Below are 11,041 nucleotides of genomic sequence, written 5' to 3'. Positions count from 1 at the left end.
CCTTCCAGAGCTGTTATCCTGGTGTATCTGACACCCGGGATGAGCTCTGCCTTCCAGAGCTGTTATCCTGGTGTATCTGATACCTGGGATGAGCTCAGCCCTCCAGAGCTGTTATCCCGGTGTATCTGACACCCAGGATGAGCTCAGCCCTCCAGAGCTGAGCAGGTGTTCAGGGAGACAGGGCTGGAGTCACCCTCACTGACAGCCCTTCCCGCTGGATACGGGACAGGGATCAGACACTGCCCCCAGGAGAAGGCCAGAGGGTTGTACCAGTGGGACCTTCGTTAACTGTGAATTAATTGGGTGTTTCCCCGCAGGGTCGGACAATGAGTCGGATGAGGAAGGCACAGGGAGAAAGCCCTTGACAGCTCAGGTAAACTGAGGCAGCACAGCCCGAGGCTGGGACTGTCCCTGTCCCTCTCCAGGCTGATGTGGGACTGTGGGAATCTCCCCAGTCCTGCTGTCCCCAATTCCACACCCTCTGCTCTGGGGACGTGTGGCCGAGCCCCTTGTGGCCACCACAGGAAGGGTCCTCTGAGTCCCCCAGCTTCACCCCACTCCCCCAGGGCTGTGTCTTCCTCCCTGCAGCATCCCACAGGGATGTGTCCTGGCTCTGCTCCTGCCTGTCCTCCTTCCATCCCTGCTTTTTTGGTCGCATTCCAGCACGGGCATCACCCCCCTGTCCCAATGACTTGCGGGGTGGCCCTTCACCTCCCCAAACCCTGGCAGGGCACGGGCTTTGTGGCCTTTTCCAACGGTCCTGCTGCCATTCAGCCCCCGTTGTGGCTGCTCCAGGAAGGAAGCTGCACATCCCAGAGCCCTTTGCCTGCTGGAAGCCCTCACGCTGAGGCAGGAGCCGCAGCTGGTGTGTGGATCCGAGCCAGGGCGGGGAGCGTGACTTGGAGCTCCAAAATGAGGCCTCTGTGACCCAAATTAAGAGATTTCTGATCCCCTTTTCCCTGTGCCAGCCTGGAGAGTCGAGGGGGGGGGAGGAAGCAGCCTTACACACACCCCCCTCAGGCCTCCTGCACGCCCAGCTAATGAAACCCTCCCTGCTTTCCCAGGAAAAGGAGTATGTCCGACAAGGCAAGGAGGCCATGGAGGTCGTGGACCAAATCCTCGCCCAGGAGGAGAACTGGAAGTTCGAGAAAAACAATGCAAGTGTGATGTGTGTGTCCCCCCCCACCTCCCAGAGCTGGCAGAGGGCACGGATGGCTTAGCAAAAACCGGGACAAACGAGGCTTTGGAAGCCTCCTTGCGCCATGAAAAATTAACAAGCGTTACAATTACCTGATTGAATTAGGAATCTCTTCCAGTTCAGTTAAATGCAAAATCCCCTCTTATTTAATTAGACGTTTAATTGCCTTGCAGTTTGACGGGAGCAGGAGCTCAGCCCTCCTCCCTCTGGCCGGTGGTGGGTGGGCAGGGGTGGAGGGCTCACCTTTGGGGTGAGCGCTGGAATGCTGCTCCCATGGCTCCAGCTCAGCTCTTACTCCTTAGAAAGGTGCCTTGGAGCCTACTGGGTGGACCCAAACTCAGGTCTTGGCCCACGTGGCAGCAGGAAGTGTGGGGTACAAACTGCTCTTCCCACCCCCAAATCCACCCTGAGGGTGTCCCCCCTTCCCCAGCACAGGGACCTGGAGTGTAAATCTGGGATGTGTCTTTGCCCACCCCAGAATTTCCTGGGGTTCCCAGAGCTCTGAAGGGTGGAGGGAAAGAGGAGGTGTCTCTGCCCCCCAAACCCAACCAGTTTTATTTTTTTCTGGGGTGGAAACACGACAGGGGAGGTGCGAACCCTGCAAAGTGCTGTCTCATCTGGTGTTTCAAATTCCCCTGTCAAGTGATCCTTTGTCTGATGCCAAACTAGCTGGGCAGATTGTTTTCTTTTTCCAAAGGGGGATGGATTTAAATAGACTAATCAGAGTTTAACACAGGGCTAACGATGAAAGGTTTTCCTGTGCCCGTGCCCAGCCCCCGGGGGGGGGGGCTCAGCTCCAGTGGCACTGGCAGCGCTGGCACCGACCCCCCTCTCCTGCCCCGGTGCTGCAAAGAGAGTTTGACCTTGACGTGGGGTTTTGCAGGCTGGCACGGGGCGGATTCTTTTTCTGTCTCACCCCTGCTGCCTCTCTGGATGTTGTTTTGTTGATGGAAATTTGGGCACGGCCAACTGAAACGTGCTCGGGGCGGTTTCTGTGCCCGCTGTGGGGGACAGGGGGATGTTGGAGGGGAGAAAGGGGTCCCTGGGGGTGGCAGGAGCCTCAGGGTTTTGCCTGGCTTCACCCCAAATGGGAGCAATTCCTTTTGCTTACACAAATACAACTTTCTTATCTCTTGCACAGGACTTTGGTGATGTTGTTTACACTTTTGAAATCCCTTTCCACGGCAAGACCTTTATTTTAAAGGTAAGAACCTCCCCAGATCGATTCCTCGGCCAGCCTGGCACGGGCAAAGGGCCACAGCTCAGCTTTCAGGACAGGTCAGGGCTGCAGAACACGCTGCCTGTGCTTGAGACAGATGAACTGCACTGGGGAATCTCTCCAGGAAAACCCCTTGGCCGGCAGACAAACTCCCCAGCAAACATCCCGGGCCCCAGACTCTGCCGGGAGAATTGGGAGCAGGTGACTGCAAGACTCGCTTCCAACCCCAGCATCTCGGGCTAATCTGACCAAGGAGGCTAATTGGAACTAATTGCCAGCAAGACCAGGGCTGAGCAGGCGTCTGCTGCTGCCTGGCACCGGGAAGAGCCGCTCGGAAGTGCCTTGCTCCGTGCCCTCTCCCAAGTTGGAGAGCCTTGGCTGGGAACCACGCTCTAATGAAGCGGCGGCGCTGCCGTGGCTTCTCTTTGTTCCAGTGCATATGTTGCCTCGCTGGCAGGAGCTGCCAGTGGAGCAGCTTCTTGTGTGTGTTCACCAGGAAAAGCTGGATGGTCCCACTTTTACTGCATTAACCGTTTGCCTCCAAAGATCCCCCGGTCCCGTGGGGATGTGTGTGGGGTGGGAAGGGATGGTGGGCGTGGTGGAGCTTGGAACGGAGCTTGGAGAGTCAAAAATGCGGCTTCCCGAAGCAATGGTGCACAGGGAGCTGCTGGGATTTGGGGTGGGAGAGGAGGCAGACAGACAGAACCTTGCCCTCACGCCAGCACGGAGCTCAGTGCTCCCAAATCCTGCGGGTTTGTGCCCCCCAGTCCCTTGGGAGCACTGGGACAGGGGTGACACCCGTGGCTTTGGCTGTACACAAGCCAGGCCGCCCTCCAATATGATCCCCCTTGTCCTTTGTGTCCTGCCCTGTGTTCCTTAAAAATAATCTTCCCCAAGGGGAGCAGAGGGCCTGGCTGACTGCTCTGCCTGCGTCCTCAGGCTTTCCTGCAGTGCTCTCCCGAGCTGGTTTACCAGGAGGTGATTCTCCAGCCGGAGAAGATGATCCTGTGGAACAGAACAGTGGCAGCGTGCCAGGTGAGCGTGCTGGACAAAGATGGCTTAATCACAGGAGCTCCTTGGAGCGGAGAGCTGGAGCTTCCCAGCCCAGCACAGGCTGCTGGCAGTGCCCAGGCCGTGCTGGAGCCGAGCTGGGTCCCAGTCGCTGAGGCGTTAAATCTCCGCCGCTCATCCCAGCGCTGCGCGGCAGCCGCTGCCTGAGCCCGGCCAAGAGCCCGTGAGGTGGGCAGGGAGAGGGGCCAAGGCTGAGCCGAGCCTGCCTGTGCTCGCTGGAGCGTCTGGGCGTTGTGCTGGGGAGCTGGAGGTGACACCTGTGCCCCCCAAAAGACTCGGGAGACAAACCCGTCACACGCCACCAGCGAACTCACCCCCCTCCACTGTAAAGACCCTGTGGGTGCTCTGATCCCGGTGCTGGTTTGGGGGAGGGAATGTATCCCCCAGCTCTTGGCACTTGGAGGCACAGTCTGAGCGAATCTCTCTTGTTTTTATTTATCCCCTCCCCAGATCTTGCAGCGGATCGAGGACAACACGATTGTCTCGTACGACGTGGCGGCCGGAGCTGCCGGAGGGGTGGTTTCCCCAAGGTCAGTTCATCCCACTCTGTTCACGCTGAGCCCCCAAACACCCCCCAAACCACGGGCAGAGCCCTCTGAGGGCACTGGGAATGCTCTGGGCCGGCTGGGAGCTCCGGTGTCACCGCTGTGTGACCCTCCCAAGGGCGAGCAGCCCCTGAAATTTTCCTCCAGACATTCCTGGCAGGATTCTCCGAGCTCCAAACCTCAGGCGGCCGCTCGGTCGGGCTCCCACATATCAGTGCTGGCTGCGCTTTGTCCCTGTGTTGACACAGCCCTGCCACAGCCTTTCCCAGCAATCAGGGGAGCAGGATCTGCTCCCTCCACATGCCCTGTGTGTGTTCTGAGCAGGCAGTGCCCTTTCTCTGCTCAGGGATTTCGTGAATGTGCGTCGGATCGAGAGGAGAAGGGACAGGTACGTTTCCTCAGGGATATCGACCACGCACAGCCTGAAGCCTCCTCTCTCCAAGTACGTCAGGTAAGAGCCAGGGGCTCTTTTTCTCAGCTGGGATCGCTCACTTCAAACGAAGCTTTAGGGCAAAGAGCCACTTAGCTGCAAACCCTGCTGCCTTTCCTGGCAGGGCTTGCAGGAAGCCGAGCTATTTGTGGAGCCGAACCTCGCTTCCCTTGCTCGTCTCCCTTTGTTCAAGAAACTCTCTGTGCTGTCAGTGTTGCTGGGGCGTTTCCCAGCTCAGGGGAGTGGAGGTGCCCAACCAGCAGCAGCACCAGCCCCCGTCCCACTCTGCATCCTGTTTGTGCAGCAGGAATTTCGGAGGGGCAATAACAGCTGGATACACTCCCAGCCTCTCACATGCCTTGTGCTCCTCGTAAACCGAGTTTAAGACACGGAGAGAAGGTCCCGTGGGTGAAAGAAGGATGGAGCAGCTCCCAAAATCTCAGCAGGGCTTTGGCCTCTCCCGTTCTGAAGGGCCAGGCTGGTGCTGGGTCCTGGCAGGGTCGGGCTCAGCAGACAAGGACTCCTTGTTCCTGCCAGGGCCCAGCTGTGCCGCCGCGCTCCCACGTCGTTTTTCCCAATAATCTGGTTAAAGTAATTGCCATTTTATCTCAGAGCTGCCTCGCTCCATTTAAGAGCAGGGGACTTCGAGGCCTGGAAAAATCCTTTGACAAATGTACCCAGCAGAAACAGTGTGTTCTGGGGAGGGAAGGGAAGGGAAACCTGTGTTTGGGCTCTGTGTGTGTGTGCACAGCTCCCGTCTTGGGGACGGATCAAAAGGTGCCAGCAAGGATCTGGGGGCTGGAGTGACAGGATCCTTGTCCTGAGCCTGTCCTGAGCCACACAGGGCTTCCCTGGGACCTCTTGGTTGTGCCTGGCTGGGAAACCTTCCCGTGGGGAAGAGCTGGCACCGTCCAGAGGCAGAGCTGCTGCTCTGGCACCGCCGCTGCCAAGGCACCTGTGGGAAGCCTGCCCTGCCGTGCTGGCTCGTGCACCTGGAGCCAAGGAACACCTTCCCAGGCTCTCCACATCTGCTCCTGCCCCGCTGGGCCCCAGCCCTGGCTGCTGGGCAGGATCCACGTGGAGCATCCCGGAGAAGTATGGGATTCCAGCCAGCCCTGGCTCTGGCTGATCCTCTTGGCTCTGCTCCACAGGGGTGAGAATGGACCCGGAGGATTCATCGTCCTGAAGTGTCCCAGCAACCCCAGGGTCTGCACCTTCGTCTGGATTCTCAACACAGACCTGAAGGTAAAGCCAGCTCCTGGTCCCCAGCGCAGCTCTCCCGGGGGCTCTGGCATCCCAGGGCCCTGCTCCTGGATCCCAGCAGCCACGGGAGTGGTTCCTTATCAAACACTGCCCTGGAGAGACTCAGGTGGAGGTTAAACTACCCCAAAATCCCCCTCGTTGCCCTGGTGGGGAGGTGGAGAAGCTCTTCCTTACCTGAAATATTTAATTTAGGGGTTTCACCTCTGAGTGCAGGACTGGGGGAAGGGAGGTTTTTATCCAGTTTGGGAACAAAAAACCGTTGGCCATGGGAGTTGTGCCTGGCTGCTCCCAGGAACACTCCGAAGGGGCAATTCCCAGCTCCAACACCCCCGGTACAACCACAGTCACCCCGTATCCACCCGGGGGGAACAAGGTTTCCCAGGTCTGGAGCTTTTTGTGGAGCTGCTGCCGGTGGCCTTGCCGGTGTCCCGGACAAAAGGGTGGCCCGGGAGGGCCCGGGATGGGGCGGGAGTGGGAGCAGGAGCCGGGCCCGTTCCTGCCCCCGCGGAAGGTTGACGTGGTAACCCGCAGCGGCACAAAGGCTCCATTCATCGCTGTGCTGCAGCAGCCCCAGCCCTCCCCTCCTTCCCCTCCCACGGCCCTCTCCCCTCCCCTCCCCCAGAGGCTCCTGCCTGCCTTGCCAAAGGCTTTGGGAAGGCTTTGGGAAGCGCTCCGGAGCGGGGCAGTGCCCTCCCGCCCCGTTGTGACAGTGCCCTCCCGCCCCGTTGTGCCAGGGATGTGTTTTCTCCTTCATGGATCTGGCTCCGATGCCTGTAAGGGGTTTGGGGGGGGGGTAACAAACCCCTGTGACGGGGCTTGGAAAGAGAAGAGGTTCCTTGTGCTTCCCGGGCCGGAGCCGCCTCCGCAGTGGGAGGAATTCCGGAGCGGCCGAGCTATAAATAACCCCCAACTGCTCCCAGCGCCTTCCCCAGGGGCTCTGCCAGTGCCCAGAGCCCCTCTGGAGCTGCTGGCTGCTTCCTTTGGCCCTGGAGGGGTATTTATAGCCCGTGGCTCATCCCTTCCTGCTCCGGGGGGGGGAGGATTCCGCACGTGTGTGTGTTTGGGTCTGTGTGGGGAGGTGACTGAAATGGCCCCTGGAACAGCGGCCTCGCACTCTCCTGCCCTTTTATCAGAGAGGAAACCCTCTCCAGGGAAAAATCTGTGCTGGAACCCCCCAATCCAAAGGCAGGGGGGTGTCCTGTGCTCGTCTGACCCCCAGGATAGTTGCCCACTCATCCCTCCCTGCTCGGGACCCCCGGAGCAGCTCCTGGCCCTGCCTGGGCTCCCTTCCCCCTGCAGGGACTGGGATTATTATTTTTTTCCTGGATCTCCCATCACGGAGCCGAGGCCGAGGCGGGTGGGGGTGAGTCGTGCAGGGCTTTTTTAGGGAAAATCAAACCATGTTGCAGATCCTCCCCCGGATCTCGGAGCTCCGCGAGAGCCGCAGCTCCGCGCCGTGGTGCTCCTGGAGCATCCCTGGAGCATTCCTGGAGCCCCTACCTCAAACCTCACATAGGGTTCCTGCACCCCTGGAGCCCCCCCGGAGCCCCCAGCCCCAAACCTTGCTCGTGGCTCTGTGTCCCTGTCCCTGGAACCCCCTGGGATGGGACGGGATGGGATGGGGTGGGATGGGATGGGATGGGGGCAGACCCCAGCCCCAGATTCTGCTCATGGCTTCATGTCTCTGGAACTTCTTGGAATGAAACAGGAGCAGCCCCCCGGCCCAAAACCCTCACCTGTGTCCCTGCAACACCCCTTGGGATGGGAAGGGGACCAGCCCCCAGCCCCAAACCTCACCCATGGCTCCTGCATCCCGGGAACTTGCCGGGGTGGGATGAGGGCAGCTCCCATTCCCAAGCTTGTGCTCGTGATTCTGTGTCCCTGGAAGGCCCTGGGGGTGGGATGGGGCCGGCCCTCAGCCCCCAGCCCCTGTGCCAGCCCCGTGTGTGTCCCTGCAGGGTCGGCTGCCGCGGTACCTGATCCACCAGAGCCTGGCTGCCACCATGTTCGAGTTCGCCTTCCACCTGCGCCAGCGCATGGCCGAGCTCTGCTCCAAGCCCTGAGGACATTCCACGGCCCTCTCTGCTCCGGAGGGGGGGGGGACAGGACCCTACACCCCCCCCAGAGAGGGGACCCCCCGCTGCCAGCGCTGGGCTGAGCCCGGGGAGGGGGCTCAGCTCCTCCTGCCCCCTCGTCGGGGCCCTGGAACCACTGACTGTTACGTGCCAAACCCCTGCCCTGCCCTCCTCTGGGGCTGGGCTGGCCCCCCCTGCCCCACACAGGGCAGGTGTGACCCCCTCCTGCCCCACACAGGGGGTGGGGGCTCAGCTGTGACCCCCAAATTCCTGTCCTTGCGCCCCAATTCCGTGAGGAAGAGGAGATGGGGGTGGAGGCTGCAGTGGGGTGAGGGCACACCCGAGCCCCGTGCCAGCTCTGACGTCGGGGTTTAGGCACAGCCTGTGTCCCCCCACACCCCCTGTGCCCCCCGGGGCTGTGCCCCCCACCCCGGGGGCACGGCTGGGACTGCACAAACCCCCTCCCCGGGGCCAGCCGAGCCCCCTCCCCCTTCCCGATCCCGCAGCTCCCGGCGCGGGATTTGCCTTAAGCAGAGACTTTGATCCTTTTTGGGGGTGTGGGGGGGGGGTTGGGGGTTGGGGGGGCGCGGGGGCGACTGCGGTTTCTCTACCTGTGAGCACCGTGTGCTGCTCTAAAAACAGCAGCAGCAGCAGCAGCGCGGGGCCCCCCCCGCACGCGGGGGCTGCACGAAGAGAGAGGGGAGGGGGGCACCCAGAGCAACCCCCCCCCCCCTCCCCCCCGGGGCTCTCTGCACCCCTCCACCCCCCCCATGGCCTGGGGATACGACCCCCACCCCGAAATCTCTGAGGGGGGAATTAAAGCCTTGCACTGTTTGCAGCTCCTCGTGCCCTTTGTCACCCGCGGGGATCGAAGCCCAGGAATGGGGTCACTCCAAATCCCTCTCCCCACCCCGGGCACAAAGGACGGGGTCTCCAGGCTCCTTTGGGTGGTGGCAGTGGCTGTGGGTGTCGCTGCTCCTGGGTGTCACTGTCCCCCACCCCGTGGTGGCACCGGCAGCTCCAGGGGCGAGGAGCCTCCACGGCTGCACCGGGTGCCCCCCGTGCCCCCCAACCCTCGGTGCTTCCCTGGGGTGGGACCCCACAGCTGGGAGGGCCTGGAGCCCCATGTCCCCCCCTTGTCACCAGCCCTGTGCCTGTGAGCCCTGGGCTGCTGGCACCCGGCAGGCCCTATAAACAACCTGGGGGGGAACCCTATAAACAGCCTGTTTGGGGTGCCCTGCAGCCAGAACCCCCCTTGTCCTGGGGGAGGGCCCCCGATGTCCCTCTGGTGGCACAGGGCGGCAGTGGCACCACGTTGGCAGTGGCACCCCCCGCCTTCATCGACCCCCTCCGGGGTCTCGGGGGGGCAGGGAAAGGCCGGACGTGCCCTGGGCGGGGGTCAGGGGGGATCCTGCCGGTGCCATCACGTTGCTGGCAGTGGGGGGGTTACACGCCCGTGGGTGGCACACGCAGGGGTGACACGTGTCAGCGGTGCCACCCCCCCAAAAACCCCCTCCTTGGCACCGTCCCGTGCCCGCCGTGCCAGAGACACGTCCCAAAATAGCCCGAGCGGGGCCATAAAAGCGGGGCGGGTGCGGGGGGGGGGCACTGGCACCATGGTGGGCCCTGGCGTGGTGGGGGGCTGCGGCGGGGGGCTCTCGGCCCGTCTGGGCTGCTCTGTCAGCGAGCGGGACGTGGGCAGGGGAGAGACCTTCAGCGCTGAGTGGCTGGACCTGGAGCTCAGCACCCGGCCCGAGGAGCGGTGAGGGGCACGGCCAGGGGGGCACAGGGGGGCACAGGGTGCTGGGGGCGAGGGACACCGAGGGACACGGGGTTTTTGTGGGGCGTTGGGGTTGTGGGGGGCTCCAAGGGTTCCGGAATGTGGGGTTTCTGTGGTGCCCTGGGGCTCCGTGCGTCCCAAACCAGGGGTTCCATGGGGTCTTGGGGTTGTGGGTGGCTCCAGGGGTCGTGATGGGGGGCTTTGGGGGGTTCCAAGGGTCCCAAAATATAGGGTTTCCGTGGTGTCTGGGGACTGTGGGGCGCTCCATGGGGTTCCATAGGGTCTTGGGGTTGTGGGCGGCTCCAAGAGTCCTGATAGGGCTTTGAGGGGCTCCAAGGGTCTCAAACTGTGGGGTTTCCGTGGGTTTTTTGGGGCTGTGGGAGACTCCAGGAGTCCCAAAGTGAGGTGTTTCCATAGGGTTTGGGGGCTATGGGGGGCTTCAAGGACCCTGATGGGGCCATGGGGCCGTGCAGGACACAGGGGTATCCTGGGGTCACTGCGGGATGGGGTGGGAGAAGGGGGTCTCCGGGGGTCCGGGGGGGGGGGGGTGGGACATGGGGGTCTCTGGGGGTCCCCACGGGATGGGATGGGACACAGGAGTCTCCAGGTGCTCCCATAGGGTGGTGCAGAACATGGAGGGGGGGAGTCTCCCGGCGGGATGAGGTGACCCCAACAGGCCAGAGCAGGACAGGGGGGTCCCTGTGGAGCTCTGGGATCCCTGTGCTCACCCCAACAAACCCCCCCTGCCCAGGTGGTGCCGGCGGGAGGTGGACACGGCGCGCCGGGAGTCGCTGGAGCAGCGCGGGGCCGTGCGGGTGCTGCAGCAGCGCTCGCCCTGGGGGCTGCTCCGGGTGGGGGTCCTGGGGCAACCCCTGGCCCAGCACCTCCTGCCCTACGCCCGCACCTTTCCCGTGCCCCTCTTCGCCCCCCCAGACCTCCGCGGAGCCAAGGGGGGGCTCCCCCGGACCCTCTCCCGCTCCCTCTCCCACGAGGCCCAGCGGGGCTGAGCGGGGACAGGGGACGGGGCGGGGGGGTGGGGTCGGGGTTGGGGGGACACGAGGCTGATTTTGGGGGGCTGGGGGGACCCAGAGACCTGGGTCCGCTCAGCCACCCCGAAGAGGCAGCGCAGGAGGGAGGGGGCAGGTGGGGGTGGGCTCCCCTCGGCCTGGGAGCCCACCCCGCTGAGGGCGCGGGGGGGGCCGGTCGGGACGGGGTCCCTGCGGGTCGGGGGCCTCCCGCACTTCGGGGGGCTCCCAGCAGCACCAGCGTGACTCAGTTTCCCTGGCAAAGAGACGGGAATGCGAAGATGAGGAGCGTTGAGATCCGCCCGGGGCCCAGGGGGGGCCCTGGGGGGGCTGTGGGGAGGGGCGGGGGGGTGGGCTGGGGTTGTACAAACGGTGGTATTTGTACGTCAATAAAAGGCTCAGGCTGTGCAGGAGGTGTCTTTGGGGGGGGGTTGG

At 62.9% G+C, this 11,041-nt stretch overlaps 2 protein-coding genes across 2 annotated transcripts; both read left to right on the top strand.

The window, feature by feature from the left end:
* Positions 1–317: 317 nt before the first annotated feature.
* On the top strand, positions 318–8,222 carry LOC113962678 (stAR-related lipid transfer protein 3-like; the record flags this gene model as incomplete). The annotated part of the gene is made up of 8 exons (XM_027673438.1): positions 318–373; positions 1,065–1,157; positions 2,340–2,402; positions 3,357–3,452; positions 3,939–4,018; positions 4,380–4,484; positions 5,615–5,708; positions 7,685–8,222. Coding segments are annotated over 8 exons (692 nt in total), but the record flags the coding sequence as incomplete, so codon positions are not given.
* A 1,195-nt stretch (positions 8,223–9,417) lies between these two features.
* On the top strand, positions 9,418–10,714 carry LOC113962679 (telethonin-like). Its single transcript, XM_027673439.1, has 2 exons — positions 9,418–9,563; positions 10,333–10,714. The coding sequence occupies exons 1-2, from the start codon at positions 9,418–9,420 to the stop codon at positions 10,586–10,588; spliced, it is 402 nt and encodes a 133-aa protein (XP_027529240.1). The 3' UTR covers positions 10,589–10,714.
* Positions 10,715–11,041: the final 327 nt, after the last annotated feature.

Source organism: Neopelma chrysocephalum, unplaced genomic scaffold (genome assembly GCF_003984885.1).
Source record: "Neopelma chrysocephalum unplaced genomic scaffold, ASM398488v2 Primary Assembly neopelma1_184468, whole genome shotgun sequence".
In the NCBI taxonomy this organism is placed as follows: Eukaryota; Metazoa; Chordata; class Aves; order Passeriformes; family Pipridae; genus Neopelma; species Neopelma chrysocephalum.
This window is presented reverse-complemented; position numbering and strand designations above follow the sequence as displayed.

Bases quoted from the DNA above. Each gene is read 5' to 3' on its own strand.
- LOC113962679 (XM_027673439.1), top strand. From the start codon at position 9,418: ATGGTGGGCCCTGGCGTGGTGGGGGGCTGCGGCGGGGGGCTCTCGGCC. The intron at 9,564-10,332 runs GTGAGGGGCACG...CCCCCTGCCCAG, and splicing joins AGCACCCGGCCCGAGGAGCG to GTGGTGCCGGCGGGAGGTGG.